This window comes from Vombatus ursinus, unplaced genomic scaffold, assembly GCF_900497805.2.
Source record: "Vombatus ursinus unplaced genomic scaffold, bare-nosed wombat genome assembly UNPS02014802.1, whole genome shotgun sequence".
NCBI lineage: Eukaryota > Metazoa > Chordata > Mammalia > Diprotodontia > Vombatidae > Vombatus > Vombatus ursinus.
In genome coordinates, this window is record NW_020954580.1 from 26,298,153 (window position 1) to 26,317,346 (window position 19,194).

At 38.1% G+C, this 19,194-nt stretch overlaps 1 protein-coding gene across 8 annotated transcripts in view; it reads right to left on the reverse strand.

Moving 5' to 3' along the window:
- Positions 1–1,306: 1,306 nt before the first annotated feature.
- Positions 1,307–19,194, reverse strand: part of SLC25A30 (solute carrier family 25 member 30) — a 98,165-nt gene continuing 80,277 nt past the window's right edge. For 7 of the 8 annotated variants that reach the window (XM_027873631.1, XM_027873634.1, XM_027873632.1 and 4 more), the window contains 7 exons: positions 18,674–18,768; positions 16,181–16,266; positions 11,837–11,932; positions 10,799–10,923; positions 6,994–7,132; positions 5,841–5,921; positions 1,307–3,842 (listed from right to left, as the gene is read on the reverse strand). In XM_027873631.1, the coding sequence (XP_027729432.1) occupies positions 3,801–3,842; positions 5,841–5,921; positions 6,994–7,132; positions 10,799–10,923; positions 11,837–11,932; positions 16,181–16,266; positions 18,674–18,768 (664 nt within the window). In that variant the 3' untranslated portion in view covers positions 1,307–3,800. The remainder of the gene's footprint in view (positions 3,843–5,840; positions 5,922–6,993; positions 7,133–10,798; positions 10,924–11,836; positions 11,933–16,180; positions 16,267–18,673; positions 18,769–19,194) is intronic. The other variant, XM_027873635.1, reaches the window with a different exon arrangement.

The following is a 19,194-nucleotide window of genomic DNA, read 5'->3' on the forward strand; positions in this document are numbered from 1 at the left end:
CATTGAGTGGGCTCCATGAGGGGCCTTTGGCATTGGAGAGTGTCACTGCCCCATTTTATTAATAATAAGACAGTGTTATTAATAAAATGATTAATTGTACCGGCTGCGCCGACCTTATGCCGGCCGCGCCGAACACTCCTCCTATAAGGAGCAGGCTGCCAGAGTCATACTCACTCATCAGTCTTCGGTCCTCAACCGGATAAACACACAGAGACGAGCCATCAGGAGGCGCCAACACCAGAGTTTTATTCAGAGGCCATCACAGCAAGCCATCACAGCAACCATCACAGCAAGGCCAAGCAGGAAGGCCAGAGCAGGTGCAGAGAGAGTGCATGATCTGACCACGCTCGTTCCTTAAGTACCTACTTAGCCCTTCCTCCCCAGCCCGCTTACTAGCCAATGATTGTAGGGTCAGATACCGGAAGGGGCTGTCTGAGTTTAGCACACCAAGGAAGAGGGAGTGACGCAGGAGGCTAGGACCGGATACAGGAAGGAGGCGTCTGGGATTAGTGCATAGACAGAGTACGTGACCTAGGAAGTCAGGAAGGACACAGGAAGGAGGCGTCTGGGGTCAGTGCTACACAAAGGGACCCAGGAAGTCAGGAAGGTCACAGGAAGGAGGCGTATGGGGTTGATGTTGCATATAGGGAGGGGACTAAGCAAAGGGAACTCGTTCTCTGCCGTCCCACTCCCACGTGGCACCGCCCCTTGCCTCAGGAGCACATGCTCCGGCTACTTCCTTGCACCCAGCTTATCTCACATAGCACTGCCCACTGCCTCAGGGCTTCTCCATACCCAGCCCATCCCAGTTCACCATGACTCCGCCTACCACAGCCCCTGCCTCGACTTCCAAATACCCAGATTCTACCCCAATCTTGCCACAATGCCCACCTGGTAGTTGCCAACATCAGACAGTCCCTCACAATTAATTATCCAGAAATTATGTCTCTCAAATTTTTTAAACATCACATGATGCTGAATGAAGTGAACAGCACAAGGAGAACAATTTATATACTAGCAACAACACTATAAAAACAAGCAACTTTGACAGACTTAGAAACTTTCATCTGCCCAGTAAACAACCATGATTCCAAGGCGGGAAGGAGAGAAAATTTTTGTTCATTGAAAAAAGTTGACTCCAAAACTTTTTTTGGGGGGGAGAGGGGCAGAAAGGAATGCCCATATCTACTTTTGTAGACCTTCACTTTACTGCATTTTTCTAGATTCTAGAGTTTTTTCTTCATTTAAATAGTTATTTGAAAAGATCACAAAGAATTTTGCATTTTTTCGCATTAGTCTAGTTTATTAAACAAAAGGTTTATATCTGAACAACTTGACAATATTTAAATAAAAAGCTAGAAGCAGAAAAGTTTATGAAAATGACAATTTTATATAAAGCTCTGTAATTCAAACTTACAAATAAATATAAAGAGGAAACAGTTCTCTTAACAGTGACTGGCAACTTTTAACAGCAAAGGCTAAACGAATCCATGTGCAAACAGAAAACATTTTTTAACAATTTGGTTACAGAAGTTACAGGGAAGACAACTTTAAAACCATAAAATTCCTTTTTTCATACTCCAAAATCATACCCAAAAGTAGGGGGTAGGAGAAGACTTTAGCTGTGCCCTTAAAACATACAAGAGGGAGGATGGATTCTCCCAGTTCCTCAGCCACTCTGTCTAGAATCTTCTAAAATGATCATTAATCATTCTAAGGCCTAAAACTAGTCAAATCAAGTACTTCATAATACTGAATAACTAAGCCCTTAAGAAATCTTTTAAAACGTTTTTAATGTGTTATAAAATGAGGCTTTTTAAAAAAAATTTATCTAAACCACTTAATTTTAGAGTAGAAAGGCCTTAGAACTCAGTTAACCCAACCCCTTCAGTATTACATTATAGCATGAACTTTAGTATGAAAATAGAAAAATGGATAAATACATAGAATGATCAAAACGACATCATTTTATAATTGGTCTTCATAAATGAACTTGCCTATAATGTTTTGGAAACTATATACACTTTCTAAGAAAAAAAAATAAAGTGTCTTGTGCAATCCAAAAAAGAAAACATCACTGAGTGATTAATCAGGTAAAAAGAAAGTCCTTTGAATTTAAAAGAAATCGGTCTTTTGATTTAACTATAGACTATTGGTGGAATGTCTGGTAAAGTAATAAAATACAGTATTTGGAGATGGGGTTTGGTAATATTAACAAGTGGTCTAAGGTTTAGATGGGCTCAGCTGAGTGATCCTATACTGCCACCTGGAGAGAAATCACCAGAGAAACTTATAATTTATCTTAGCTTTTGGCACCTAACATGAGTGCTTTGGGATTTTTTTTTGTCATCCTGGTTTAGTTTCTATTTTTGGTAATCAAATTCTGCTTCATAAAATCTAAAATCTTCAGCAACAAAACAGCTAACTCAATATATTCCTTTTGGCCTGCTGGAAGAAAGTACTGAGAAACAATGACTAGGTTAAACCACCAGGGAAAGCACCCTATGTGGCATAGCTCATCTCTTGAAATGTAACAAGTCCGTACAGTAACTGCCTAGAGAGACAAGAAACATTGTCACCTCCCCCAACACAAGGCTTTAAAGGGGTAGAGATTGGATGATGTCATTTGACATTCAATACATCAGTAGGTCACTCCATCCCCATTTTAGAGATCAGGAAATTGAAGAACCCAAAGGTTTTTAGGCTTTTCCTAAAAAGTTAAACAGCAAACTCGTGACAAAGGCCTATACAGAGTGTGGGTTTCTGGATGCTCAATCCAGCACCCCTTCAAATAGTGAAGTAACTAACTCCCTTTTGAGGCAACTTTCTTTGAAGCTACAATAGTGGGTACAAATGACAACGCTTGGTAATACTTTGCCACATAGATCAAGTCCTCAAAGCATTGCATTCACTGTGAATGTGAAGTTAAAAGACATCCGGCTAAAAATCAATCTTAAAAACAACCACAAAAACCCCCCAACATTTCAGGTGTGAACTCCCTATACAATGTTTCCACTGATTATTCTCAAGTTGACCATGCAGAACCAGTCCTGAATGCTTCAGAACTCCTTGCAGGGTTCTCTCTTCCAATGATGCCAAGCCAAAGTCACCAGGAGTCCAGGAACCAAGCTTTTAGGGACTCCACTAAGAAGCTAGTGATGGCTTCTGCATCACAGCACTTCAATATTCCCTATATAAGATGCAGCTGCATGACAGACAGTATGGAGTAGTGTACAGAGAGCCCACCTGGAAAACAGGAAGATCGGGGTTCCTTTGACATTCTGGCTGTGTGACCCTGGGCAAGTAACTGCTCCAAATCAATTCTCTAAGCTGCAAAGCAGTTGCTGACCTGCTTCAGTAGACCAAAGTCTCTTGGCCGGGGGCTACCTATACCAATGAAATCACAGGTCCATCCCCTGTCCCCTATCATTGTGTAAGATATTGCCAGCTAAAAGCTGAACTATATCACAGTCATCTTGTCGCAGAAGAAATTCGATCTTAGTTCTCCGTTTTCCCCTACATAGTGCTTCAAGATAGCAGCCAAGATCTGTCCTTTATGCATTTGACATCTAAGAACACTTAAATAGTAAGAAGAGACGTTCTGACCGCTAACTTTGTACTTCCTGGTAATTGGTGAGGTGCATCTGAGGGATCTAAATGAACACTCTTGCAGTGACATTTTTGATCTGTTGCCTGCATCTCAAAATTTGTGATGAGTCAAGCAATGAAAAGCAGAAAGCATTACTGTTGCTGAAAATAGCATCCTTGCCATAGCGATGTCTGAGGCCATCTGTTAGCTGTCACAAGTCCAATTTTTTTAATTGTTCATATGTCACAAAGAACTGTAATAATCAGTTAAGGCCAAAAATAACTCCATTTTGATTCCAATATAGAAACCCAATCCATGAAAGCGAACATGCTAATTAATCAGATTGTACCTACCAGTATACTAGTCCTAGATATAGAGAGAGTTGAAGTCCAGGGTAAATGCTGTGGCCTGAGAGACACCAAAAATGCTCCCTTTTTCAAAAATCTCTCTTCCATAGGCCTGCCTTGGTGCCACCCCCTACCCCTACTTGCGTCGGAAGCAATTCCAAAGAGCTCCAGTTATACCATATGGTACCTGGAAGCGGGCACCTGGCTTTTCTCAACATCACATTAGTGCCAATTAGCTTATGAGATTAGTTAACAGACATGTTACATTCTGAGTAATGAGATACAGGATGAGGGAGTTTCAGAGAAGGAGAATTTGGCATCTGAAAACCCTGGAGGGAGGAGAGGCAGCATAAGGGGGAGAGGCTCAGGCTGCTGGAACGGGCACTGTGGAAGAAAAGGGCTGGGGTAAAGAGAGAAGAATAGAACACAAAATTGTTTTCCTACTCTACAATTTTGTCTGGATTCAGTCCTAGGTAGGAGGCATTCAATTATTTTCTCCCTTCTGTGAAAACATGAATGTCAGCTATATAACATTCTCAATGTCTAAAACATATTAGCTAAAATTAGGCTGTCATGTGGCATCATCACTAACTCCATTAATACACTATCCATTGATACACCCGGGTTTCACACTACCTGAGATGGAAATTCCAAACCTCTTAAAGAACTTACACATGTTATTCATCTTTTTAAAAAAGGGCTCTAATACAAATGTTTCTTACAATCGTAAGCAAAGAGGTTTTAAAAATCACTCCTACTATATTTTAAAATAGCAACAATGAAGTGATGATTGCAACATGAACTAAAGTCAAGAACCCAATACCCTTCTAGTGCCAAAATAGGAACTTTTAAATTCATGAAATCTCCTCCTACTAAATTTATCAAAATAAACAAACCAGACTAATTGTAAGTTGTGTGGGTTTCAGCGTAAATTCACTCACTTCTAAGAGCTGAAAATACACAATGAAATGTAATGCAGTAGGTTCAATCACTTTTTTCTGTGATCTTTTGGTTTCAGTGCCTGGCACATAGTAGTTCCTTAATAAATGCTTGATGAATTGAACTCCTTAGATTTGTATGGGAAATAGTGCCAATGGGTGAATTCTTAAGCATGTTAATTTCAGGCAAACCTCTCTTACTAGGTTGTATCTAACAGACTCCTTTTATTTAGGTAAAATCAGTCTGGTAATCTATCAGTTCAATGAAGAAATATCAGTCATGCTTCATGTTTGACAAAATTAGCCTAACTAGTTAAGTAAGCCACAGAATTGAATTATTAGCTGTGTGAAAACAGGAGTTCTGAGCTTCTGACAAAGGGAAAAAGTAGCATATTATATGTGAGTGGGATGGGTGAAAAATTAAAGGCATAGATTCAGAGCCAGAAGGGAGCTCAGAGACCATTTACTCTACACCACATTTTACTAGATAAATAAAATGAGTTGCCCAAGATCACACAAGTAGTAAATGGAAGAAAGTCAAATTCAAAGCTAGGTCTTCTGATTTCCAATCTGGTATTCTTTCCATGACCCCATCTTCAGGCTTACTCGAGTTTTCTATAAGTTTGGTGTAAATTCAAAGTCTAGTATTAAAAATTATTTCATTTTTCCCTGTACTCATGTCTCAAAAGAACAAAATCTTTGGAGAGAACATTTTAAAATTTCTCCAAAAAAAGAAAAAAGAGACACAAAACCAGTATTTTATGTATGAAAATGCAGTGGATCATAGCCTAATGGTAACTCCCAAAGAATACAATTAACAAATAATACCTCTGTTCTTTAGAATCACAGTGGAGAACGAGCCCTGAGTGCCAAGACTATTACTCATAGCAACACGACCATTACAATTTCAAAAATAGCATTCTTATAATTATATTTTTTCAGATTCAATGAAACAGGAAAGGATACAATAATATTCCAAGGACCAAGCCTCAACCAATTTGGCCAAAATCCTTTATACAAAGCAAAAAATCCTTCATTCTTCCATGTCTGTTGGGGAAGAAAGAGATATTATTTGAATTGTGAAGTGGTCAAAAGCATTATCAATTGCTGGCATATCCTATTTATTTATTGTGAAAAGAAAACTGTTTCTAGGAAGATTTTTTTTAAGAGACCCATCCATTTAGGAAAAATCCAGTCCTTATTGCATGGATTGATGTAAAACTAATGATCTATCCCACAGCACAGTGTTATATTCACAGTAGGTCCCAAGAAACTTGGTTTGAGTCAAATTCATAATCTTTTATTTAATTTATTTATATAATTATATAATATATTACATTATATTATTATGATATAATATAATAATATAAATAAATATTATTTATTTTTTGACTGATTGGTTGATTAATTTCCCTGTTGAGCTATCTGAGGCTTTAGGCTAGAAGAACAAGACAGTCTTACAAAGCACTGCTATTTTCATAGGCTAACCAAAAAATAGTCATGAATGAGGAAAACCTGCTCTCTTCTACGTAACTTCATACTTTTTTAAACCTGTCTCAGGAATGTAGGAACAAAGCATTAATCCAAGGATTAAAATAAAAATGAACTACTTAGAGTCTACCTTCCAAAGAAATTCTGTCCAACTCTCCAGGCACAAAAGGATTCTACTCTGTTCGTATAAAGTCATTCCATAGCAGGGCAGGGATAGAAAGAAAATAAACTTTGCTTTCCTGTCACTTTTATAGATTCCAAATTTGGACAAGTTGGCTATAGTGAATAAAACCTTGTGAACTCTATTAGCTTAGATCTTTTAAATATTACTCTACTTAGTTTGATTTTACTGGCAGAACTCTTTTCTTTTAACAGACACATATTCGAGTTGATCCAACAAAAGAATTATCAGTGGGGGGCTCATGAACTGTAATTTTCAGCAGATGCTCACCTAAAGTGTGCCTTGACTTTAATTTACCTCAGAAATAAGTCTTTCAGAAAGTGAAGTGAAAGTAAATGTACTAGAGAGGAATTCTCAATACTAAACACACTCACACACACACACACACACACAAAGATAGGGATAAACACATATCTTCCAAATTTATCCCTAGAAATTCATCCTTACCTGTAACAAGCAATCCATGGTGCTTTTGTAACCAGAATGTGTACCATCTCGTAAGGTTCTCTGATTCATCATACGTGTTCTCACAACATCAATAGGATTTGAAGCGAGAGCTCCAGCCAAACCACAGGTGAAGCTTGATCTAGTAAGAAAGACAGACAATTTTTGTTACTTGAACTAAACACTGCCATCAAATATCAGGTAATAAGCCCTTCCTTCATTATATTAGATGTCTGTAGAGGGAGCAAAGGTGTACGGGGTGGGGAGTCTGTGACCTCAAGGCTGCAAGGTCCCCACCCCTGGGTAATGGTCAGGCTATGACTTATCAGGCCCATGTCCATTCAGGTTCCATAACTGCTTCATCATCAAGAATTATAGCATTAGCTTTGAGTATCAGACAGAAATTCAAAAGACTCACTAGTAATGAAAGAGAATCACAGAAGTAAGACCAAAATCCATTCCCCAGGAGGAGGTAAGAATTCTAAGTATATTAACAAACAGTTCTCAAAAGAATTGTAAATTATTAACAACTATATGACAGAATACTCCTAATCACTAATAATGAGAAAAACTGAAATCAAAACAACTTTCAGGATTCACCTCATACCTAGCAAATTAGCAAAGACAAAAGATAACAATGGTCAATGATGGAGAGGTTATAAAACGACAGGCAACACTAATACATTTTTGGTGGAGCTGTGAATTAGTACAACCATTTGGAAAAGCAATTTGGAATTATGCATATAAAGTGGCTACATGTCAATACTCTTTGACCCAAAGATTCCACATGTAGGCAGGCAAACATGCATGGAGGTCATTGACAAGAAAGTCTCCATATATACCAAAATATTTGTAACACTATTTTTGTAAAATCTAAAAACTAGTAACAAAGTAGATGCCATCAGTTGGGGAATGGATAAATAAACTATGGTATAAGACTGTAATAGAACATTACTATAATATAAGAAAAGATGAACGTGATGAATACAGAGAAGCATGGAAGACATATAAACCGATGCAAAGTAAGGGAAGCAGAACCAGGAAAGCAATATGTATAATGACTACAACAACGTAAATGGAAAGGATAAAAACAATAGAGCAAGAGAAATGGAATGCTGTGAAATTATAATGACCAAAATTGGCTCAAAAAAATAACTATGAGAAAATAACTCCCTCCAATTCTCTTCAGAGTTGGAGGACTATAGGGGTGGAATACTGCGCATAACATCAGACTACCCTGAATATTTTGGTTAGTTTTGCTGAACTGTTTTTCTTCCTTTTTAAAAATTCTTTACCATAAGGGATGTTTCTCTGGGAGAAGATGAAGGGAAGGATGGGGTGGGAAATGTAAATAATCTAAAAACAAGAAATCAACAAAAAGTTATTTTCAAAAGAATCATGGATTCCTAGGAGGCAACTTTGGCCTCACTTATTCACCCAACCATTTCCAAATCAATGCCATCAGCTCAGTTATGGGGGAATAGATGCCTATGTTGTTAATAATAATTAACCTGCACAGGAACTGGGCCTGGGCCAAGGATTTCATTGGCATAGGTTTCTCACCCTAGATGAGAAAATTTTATCTACCAATTCAGGTTGGTACCTTCTCTGTAAATTATGGTCATAGAGACTTGCCTTGTACGCTGAGAGGTTAAGTGGATCTCTGCACAGTTACACAGCCAATAGAAGTCAGAGAAAGGACTGCAATCCAGATCTTCCTGACTCCAAGGGCAGATCTCTGGACATAGAATATTTCTTTAAAATTCACAGTGTGGCATAGTGGATATAGCACCGGTCCTGGATTCAGGAAGACCTGAGTTCAAATCTGGCCTCAGAAATATAACACTTACTAACTGTGTGACCCTGGGCAAGTCACTTAACCCTATCCAAAAAAACAAAAATTTAAAAATAAAATAAAATAAAATAAGATTCACAGGGTGCTTTACAAATGATATCATATTTGAGCCTCATAACAATACTGTGAGGTCGACACTACAGATATCATCACTATTTTACAGATGAGAAAACCAAACCTTGTAGAGGTTAAATGACTTGTCCACGGTCATACAGCAAAAGTCAGACCTACAGCCTTCTGACTCCCAGGCCAATATACCATGTCAAGCTACAGCTCAAATGTAACTTTTCTTAAAAGGAAAGCTGCCCTTTAGAGAAGATTCCACAGCCCCCTAGTTTTTATGTCGTGATGGTCCAATCATAACTGATAAGAAACATATTGAAGAGATCAATATGGGAAGGAATCATTTTAACAGCTACTCTATCTTTTCTCATACTTGCTCAGGTTAAGATACAGCACTAAAAATTTTGGGGAAAAAACAACAAAAAAAACAAACAAAAGAAAAGTTATAAATGACAAAGTGAAACCCATAAAAGAGATGTCAAACAGTTAGCAGATATAGAGCTGACAGCGTTTTACTGACAGTTACACCTTGGTAACAACATAAAGCATCTCAATCTTCTACCACCAAGATACCACTTCTCTGATTTTAAAATCATTTCACTTTCTTTCTCTGAGTCTACTCGGAGGTTCTCACACACCGCTCAGACGTTATGAAACCGACAAAGTTCAGTCTTAGTAATGAACAGCAAGTATTTGCCTTCACTTCATACAAGCTAGCTGCCTCCTTGTGTAGCCCCTGCATGAATCTGACCTTCTGAGGTAAAATAACCCTGCAGACATCAGGAATGGGTCCTCTTCTACTGCATCCATGCAGAGCTACTCGTCATGATGTCTATATCTTGATTTTTCTTCACTGAGTTTACTGTTCTTTCTCTTTCCTAACAAATACCATAATCTTTTCCATTAAAAACAAAATCTAATCATCTGTTGAAAGTCTTAAATGCTGCAGTTAGCTCAGGGCACACTTTTTTTTACATTCTAAGAAATTAGAAAGGCTTGGTTTTTTTTTTTTCTGATATAGATGCAGATCTTTATAACAAGGAAAATTCTGTTCAGAACTGATGGATCATGCTCCAACTGCCTTTGTGTTGTCTGTTGTACATCCCACAAAGAAGCAGCACCAAAAGGATTAAAAGTCTCAGTTCCTGATGCTTCTGCTTTTACAGCTAGTCATGAAGTACTTTCTAATTGTCAGTCCTTTGTAATTTTCTAATTGTCAGTCCTTTGTCATTTTCTGATTGTCAGTCTTTTGTCATTTTCTGATTGTCAGTCCTTTGTTATGTTCTAATTGTCAGTCACTTTAGTCACGGAGATCGAAAGGCTTGGTTTTGAAAGCAAACCTCAACATCTTGTCGAAAACTGAAGAAATTTAAAAGAAACATACAGTAAACAGGCTGCTGACATCTGGAAGTTCTTATAAATGTGTGATTTCCCTTTTCATTATACTGATATCAATTAAAACTTTATTTTTTAATAAGATGAACTGATAGTATATGCCTTAGTAATTTGAAAACTCTTAAAATTGCTTTTTTAAACATTTTTGTATGTATATCTTTAACAACTTCCTTATATGTGTAACCAAATTAAATTTCCATAACTGTGTATTGAGAGGCAGTGGATACAGAGCTAGCTTCAATGCCATGAAGACCTGGATTCAAGTCTTACTTCTATCCTGGCTGTGTGACCTTAGGCAAGTCACTTAACCTCTCAATGCCCTCAGGCAATTAAGATTCTAAGTTACAAAGTGAGAGAGGCACTTTCTACATCTCTGAAATCACTAGTCTGTTCCCTGGGAATTAAACAAACAAACAAACAAAAAAGGATGCGTTAAATCTCAATTTAATCCCCAAACACACAAAATATTTTTTAAAAGACATTGGACGGACATACAGAAAGTGTGTATAAACAGTATCTCCCATCAGGCCAGATAGGATGAGATGCTTCTTGGTGATATCATAGACTGGTAATTCCACTCCAACAACAATGGCAGCTCTCTGGGCAGTAAGGGACACCCCCTGAATAAAAAATAAACAGGAAGTTTATCTTATCCAATATGCTGTGTAATTTTGTAAATGGTATTATATACAAACTAAAGAATGTTGGTATCTTTTTCCCAAGAAGAGACAAGTAAACACAAACTAAACTTCCAAGAGGTAAAGCCTACACTGAAACTCACCAAATAACACAGCCATCATTAGAGAGCCAAGAAGCAGCCTCCAAAAATGGGAAAACCTAAATGTGGGATATCAGTACAAAACTAGGCCTACCTTGGAATGGGCCTAATTTACTGTGACAATCATAAGTTATTCATAAGTAAAGAGAAACATGCGCATTCAACCCACACAGGAATTATTCATTATTACTTAGTAACTATTTAAGTCAATTATTCACAAAATGCTTTCAAATTACAAATCAGTCACTCCTTGTTATAGCTCCACTTTACAAATGGGGAAATTAAGAAAGAAGAGATCAGTATAGGAAGGAAAGAGTTTAACAGCTAATCTTCCTTTTCTAACACTTGCTCAGGTTAAGATACAGTACTGAAAATTGGGGGGGGGGGGCGGGAACAAAAGAAAATCTATAAATGGCATAGTGCTATCATAATGAAAGCACTTTTTAACCTTAAGGGATATAGAAATGAGGGTTACTATTATTATTAGTAGTAGTAGCAGGGATAGAGAGAAGAACAGGAATCAGACCTGTGATTTTACCGGGATAGGGAGCTACCTGGTGAAGAAACTTCCTCTCCTAGTACAAGTCAGAACCTTCTCTACCTTTTACCCTCTTAGAGAAGCACCTAGAGTTGTGAGAGGGATAGACATGAGCCCAAAGTCTTCCTGGCCCTGAGGCTGGCTCTCCCCTCACTAAGCCACTGTTGACTTTCATCAGCATCATTATCACCATATATAATATGATTTAAATACTTGCCTTCCAAAGTCCTCTTGTTCCCTCCTGCTGGTAGATGTTGATGAAGTTCCCTATCATTCCTCCTTGAATCACGTTGCTTTGAGCCTGCATTCTTATCTAAGTATTATTTTTAAGATCCAAGTTAGAAGAAACAAGTGTGTTTTCCTCCAAATATATGCACCTGAAGACTACTGGTTAATAATCAGTAATAGGAAAAGGAAAGTACAACACAAATAATATCTCAAGATTCTCATCAAAAATATCTCCCACCCAAGCTAATTTAGAGCAGGGATTATGCCTTAGACATCTTTTTTTTTTTTTGAGAGTTAATTTTTTTTTTCTATATTTTTCTCCCCCTCCTTATCTCCCTCCCCAAGATGGCACGCAATCTAATATAGGCTATACATATATATTCCTATTAAACATATTTTCATACTAGTGATGTTGTAAGTAAGAATTACAACCAATAGGAGGAACCACCAGAAAGAGGAAATAAAACACAACAGAAGAAAAAAAATAGCAAATAGTATGCTTCGATCTGCATTCAAACTCTATAGTTCTTTCTTTGGATGTGAATAGCATTTTCCATCATGAGGCCTTTGGAGATGTCTTAGATCCTTGTATTGCTGAGAAGGGTTAAGTCTATCAATATTAGTCTTCACACAACGTATGCCTTAGACATCTTTGCAATGCCTATACAATACTAGTAGATTCAATGGCTTATTAATAACAATAATAATATAATAATCATAATCTGGTATACAGCAGACATCTAATAAATGCTTGTTGACCCGCTGATGTACTGAAAAATAATGCCATAATTATAAATATCAAGATTTTAAAATCATAGAATTTTTGAGACGACTGAGAGATAATATAATGATGATGATGATAATGAGCACATACGTAGAGAGCTTACTACATGCCAGATACTGTGTTAAGAGCTTTGCAATAATTACCTCATTTAATTCTCACAACAACCCTGTGAGGCAGGTGCTGTTATAATCCTCATTTTACAAATGAAGAAACGGAAGTAAACAGCGGCTAAGTGACTTAAACAGGGTTACACAGCTAGTAAACATCTGCTGCCAAATTTGAAATCAGGTCTCCCTGACTCCAAGTCCAGAACTATGTGCTGGCTGCCCCAGATACAAAATATCTGATAATGGCAATAAAGGAAATCTCCTTTTGAACATCAATCAGTAACACTAAAATTAACACTGTTTCCCTAGCAGTGACTAAGATGGCTAAAGACAGGAAGGGATGGCAATTGGCATGTTTCTTATCAGTGTGAGTCACAGATGCAGAGGAGCCATATACATCTACCCTGTGTCTACGACCTCGCACTGCACTTAATGCAGAGTTAAGCATGTGCTGGTGTCCAGCCTGGCTCCTGAATTAGTTACCACGAGCCCAGCCACTACTATTTTCAAACTACCATACTGAAAGGTATGCAAAAAAGGGCAACACGGGACTCTTGCATGATGCCCTTTTTACCATAAACTCACTTGAACTTACCAGTGAACTTCTCAGGTGACAGGGTGTTCACACAGCTAAGATTCTAATATAAAGACTGCTTAATTCAACCTTGGGCATTTTTTTTTTTAGAAAGAACAGGGATTTCTCTTGAATACCACAGTGTTTTTCTTACAAAGCATGGGCACTTTATAAATATTAATGGAATTGAATGAAATACTTTGCTAACTTGATTTTCTCAGGGGCAAATGATTTGCTCCTAATTTGCACAGGGAATCATCATCATCATAATCTTAACTTTCTAAAAGATCTCTCGAGCTTCAGCAAAGGCCTTAACCCCAAGCACTAAGATATTTCCCCAAACTTCTTACACAAAACAAGGGGAAGCTATGGCAAAGTCAAAATTCAAGTCACCTCACCAGGAGAACAGTACTTACCTTGAGCTAAAAAAATATGTTCCTTATTTGAAAGTTAAAAAGCACCCGGCAAAGGCTTAGAAGCCATGGTTTTTAATAAACAACATTCTGTCTCAAGTTTTCACTCTCTTAACTTCCTAGCATCGCAGCAGTCCACTGGTGTCATGCTTCCTGCTATCTGAAGACACCCCATGTTTTCCTGCCTTCAAGCTTTTAAGGCTCCTACTATTATCTGGGTGCAATTCCCTTCCCAGTTCCTGCTTCCATTTACTCAATTCTGACCCCCTCAGGGTTCAGCTCCAATTTTATCTCTACCATGAAGCCCTCTCTGATAGACCCATGCAGAATCACGCTCTCCCTTCTCTGAATTTCTCTAGTACTCTGTATCCCTTTTATCACATGTTCATATAACCCCTGGTAGGCTTCTGATTCCTTTTTAAATTACCGGACCTTGAAAGTGAGTCTTCACTACTTGTGACTTGCTATTTATAGCCACCATCATGATCTGACAATGTGGTTATGGGATTTAACTGTATAGGGAGGGGCCTGTTATATATATATGCATCTTTTATTTACCCAGTTACTAAACTGGAAATTTCATGACGTCAAAGGATGTGTTACTCTGTTGTATCCCCTGTAAATACCTGGCACATTGTCTTGCACAGAACAGGTGACCAATATAAATTTGTTGAATGGTCACTTTCTAATCCCTAAAAACAGGATTAACAAATTCAACATCTAATACCATTATTGCTCCAGGTCATTATGTTCCAAAACTGCTAAAATCCTTTAATTAATTGAACAAATCTACGTTTACTTATCCCTTCAGTTTTTGAATGGCAGATCTTTTCTGAGATGATCATTACCAAATAGCATTTATGAAGCAAATTAACCGAACAAGGACTCTGTCCTCTATGAAACCTCTAAAGGCTCTAATCATGAAAGTAACTTCAAAGGGGAAAGAACAATTCACCCCCAGTTTTCCCATACATAATATAGGCATACAGTAGAAAGTATGCTTCTTGAGGACAGGGGCTATCTCAGTTTTGTGTTTTTATTCCCAGAACCAAACACAATATCTGGTATACAGCAGACATCTAATAAATGCTTATTGACTGGGGCAGCTAGGTGATGAAGTAGATAGAGCACTGGCCTTGAAGTCAGGAGGACCTGAGTTCAAATCCTGCCTTGGACCAAACACTTGTCACTTACTAGTTGGGTGACCCTGGGCAAGTCACTTAACTCCAATTGCCTAAAAAAAAAAAATAAATGCCTATCGACCCACTGATGCACTGAAAAATAATGCTCATAATTATAAATATCAAGATTTTCAAAATCACAGAATTTTTGAGATGGCTAAGAGATTTAGGGTTTGCCACAAAGGGGGCTGTGGCAAAGCCAGGACTAGAACCCAAATTTTCTGAACTATCAGTAAGAAGAGATGTTCAAAGAGTATAGTAATATGCATCCTAGATTTGAGCAAAGCATATAATAACACCATTTCTAATGAATAAAATAAAATAAGGGAAGTTTTCAATGAGAGTAGTTAACTGGGCAGGAATAAAATTTACTCTCCTTAATTTAAGTAAAGCTCAAAATACAAGTTTTCCCTTTTAATTCGGTTCAATAATTATTTAATTAAGTGTCCACTAGGTAGGTACAGAACATTGTGCTAGAGGAAAGACATAATTTTACACAGGATATGGTCCTTGCCCCTCATGGAACTTATTAGTAAGATGATGTGGCATATACACAAATAATTATAATATAAAATAATATTATAAGTGGATAAGGAAAATTAAGGACCAGGTAAGTTAAGTGTGGAAGATTCTAGAAGAATTCAGGAAGAAGGCAGCATCTAAGCTGGGCTTTAAAGGAGGATACAGAACGCTAAGGGCACTCAGGCTATAGAAAACAGCAAGAATAAAGGCAGAGAGCCAGGAAATCCCTGGACATATACAGGGGTATAGAAAGCAGCCCAGCTGAGCTGAAGTATAGGGTATATTATAAGAGATATGGGTAGAAAGGCACCCTCCAGCAATGGGGCCAGACTGTGGAGAGCCTTGAATGTCAATCTTGAGTTTGAACTTTACTCAATTGGCAATAGGGACCCCTAAAAAGGCTTTAAATAGAGGAGCCATGTAACCACGTCTATATATACAGATTAGTCATGAAGGGATGTGAAAGATGGAGGGGAAAAGAGATAGTATGGAAGCAGGAAGACTGATTAGGAAGCTCCTTTATATATATAGAAAATTTCATAAAAATTAAAATTCTAAATTGATCTGTGTTTTAAGGAAGATGCTCTACTGATTTTGATTCCTTTTGGCAGCTAAACCTCCAAGTGAATTATTCCTACTATGTGCACTAGTAAAGTAGCTTTTACCTGCTAAAACCCAATGGAAGTTTTTCTCAAGTGGAAGGAATATAGATGAACCTACAAAATATGTAAAAGTTTTGTATAATAACTTACTTTCAAAACATCTGTTGGATTGGCAATGGACGAGGAAATAACTCCAGAAAGAATCCCACATATGACATTTAACAGGAGAGTTTCATCTGCGAGCAAACAAAAGAACATCACTGTTTTGTCTCTGATTTCAACACGTTCTTCACAGGGAGAGTCGTAACTCCGTTTACACAACGAGCATGCTTATTAAAGATGAAGGTCTCTGAATCTTAATTTCCTTATCTGTAAAATGAGGGTCAGAGTGGCACCTACCTCATGGGATTGTGGTTCAAGTGAGCTGACAATGTATATAAAATGCCTAATAAATCTCAGCTCTCATTATTATTGAAAGGCTTCATGGGGTGGTTGAAAAAGAGCTGGCCTCAAAGCTAGGAAGATCTGAGTTCAAGTTCTATCTCTGACACATACTGATTGGAAAACTCTAGGCAAACATAGTACTCTAGGCAACCAAGATTCTAAGCTGCAGAGAAAGTGCTTATCTGCATTGACAGAGGGGAATTTCCTCATCTTAAAGTTCTCTATACTCATGAAATCATACATCCACCTTATCATCATCATCATCTTCTTCTTCATCATCATCATCACCACCACCACCACCATCCTCATCCTCATCCTCATCATCTACGTACCTGGTATTTCCCTCCAATAGTATATAAACTCCTTAAGGGCAGAAATTCTTGTTTCATGTTTGTAGCATCAGTGTCTAGCATAGTCCCCAGCACACAGTAGGTACACAATTGATGCCTGCTGGATTGAACGCAGCTGTGACAAACATCCTTGTCATTTTACAGATGAACTGAAAACAAAGTCACAGGGTCAACTAATCCACAAACATTTATTTAGCACCTACTGTGTGCCAGGCACTGTGTTAGACAGTGGAGATGCAAAGAAGAAAATTAGACAGAAAAGTATGTCAACTGCTCCTGAAGGGCTTATGTTCTCTCTGATGATAGGGCTGAACTCAGAATTCCTAATTTTGACACATGGTTAGCCTGCTAATCTATCCTGCTCCTCAGGAAAACAAGAAACAGTTAATAGGATCATAAAATTTCCAAGCTGGGAAGGATCTTAGTGATCATCAGACAAATGAGGACAATCACTAGAAATAGCTGTGCAGATTTTTCCTCTCATTCCCTAAGCCCTTCCCATTCAACAAAGCTGTTCAAGTGCCAGCTGCGTTTTAGCTGGAAGAAGAGTTCTTGGGAAAGTATTTGTTTAACAGTAGATAACCTGGAATGGCCTTGTTCAGATGCAAGCCCACAGTCCATTGGTAAATAACAGAAATGAATGAATCTGAGTACAGTCAACTACCCACAATCCTTTTTTCTGGTATAGTTCTGCTTAACTGCTATGGAGTTTTTTTATTTGTTAATTTTTTGTTCGTCCTTGCCCTGGTTTTGCTTGTGCTAATGATACACACCCTCTCTCTCTCTGTCTCTCTGTCTGTGTTTGTCTCCGTCTCTCTCTCTCTCTCTGTCTCTGTTTCTCTCTCTCTCTCTCTCTCTCTCTTGTTGTTCACATATTTGAATGCCTGCATATATTGTTGCAGGTGAAAAACAACTTGAGGTAGTGCAGAGACTTCTTATTTTTTCAGTGTGAAAGAAATTCCAGTATGGAAACGCTGAGGTAGCTAGGTGGTTCAGTAGATAGAGAGAGTACTGAGTTCAAATTTCAGCTTCAGACACTTAGCTGTGTGACCTTGGGCAAGTTGCTTAACGTGTGCCTCAGTTTTCTCAACTGTAAAATGGGGATGGGGCAGCTAGGTGGCACAGTGGATAGAGCACCGGCCCTGAAGTCAGGAGGATCTGAGTTCAAATCTGGCCTCAGACACATAACACTCACTAGCTGTGTGACCCTGGGCAAGTCACTTAACCCCACTGCCTAGCAAAAAAAAAAAAAAAAAAAGCATAATAGCACCAACCTCCCAGGGTTGTTGGAAGGACCAAATGAGATATTTCTAAAGAGCTTAGCACAGGCCCTGGCACATAGTAGGCTCTTCACCAATGTTTATTCTCTCCCCATTTTGATCACAGGATCATACATACAAAGCTGAAAGAGACCTTAAAAGGTCTTTAGTCCAACATCCTCATCTATAAGATGAGGAACTGAGGCTCAAAGAAATTATGTGACTTGCCCAAGATCACACAGGCCATGCAGGGAAGAAATTTAGAGTCTTAGCGATTTCCCCAGAGGACTTGGAAGGTTAAATGACGTGCCCACAGTGACATGGCTAGTTAGTGGAAAAGGACATAAATTCTGGTCTTCCTGACTCACCAGCCTAGCCTTTAAGCCTTTAAGCCATGTTTCTTCTCAAAGCAAAGTTTATCATAATATCTTTTTTACAAATAAAGTATTTAAACTTATTCAGAGCTGTCTTTGATAATGTCAAAAATGAATAGAAGATAATCTGATACCAAACTGTAATGAAATCAGAAGATGGATAACCAAGCCCACTAGGAAAAAAATTTAAAAAAAACCCAAACATTTCTCACTCACCTTCTGGTCGATCGGCAAACATTCTCTTCAAACTCTGATAAACACCTATCTTTATTGTGCCATAAGAAGCCTGCCGTAACATTGCAGGGGCAATCCTGGTGCAGCCAATGCACAAAAGAAATGTAAAAGAAAAAATGCCAATAAGAAACATAAAAATCATCTGAAATTACCCTGAAGATTCACATGCATAGATTAGGCAACTATCTTAGAGGGACACCATTAGAAAACGTCTGAGGTCTTTTCCAACTTGAGATGTTATCAACTCTTTCCTATACGATGGCATAGCATCAAGGCTGTAACACTAGACTTGGGAGTCAGGAGGACCTGGGTATATTTCCTACCTCAGATAGTTACTAATTGTGTGACACTGCGGCAAGACATTTGACCTCTCTCAGCCTCAGTTTCCCCATCTGTAAAATGGGGATAAAAGCACCTACCTCACAGGGATGTTGTGAGGATTAAATACGTGTAGCATTTTGCAAACCTTAAAGCTCTACCTAAAAACTAGCTATTATTATTTT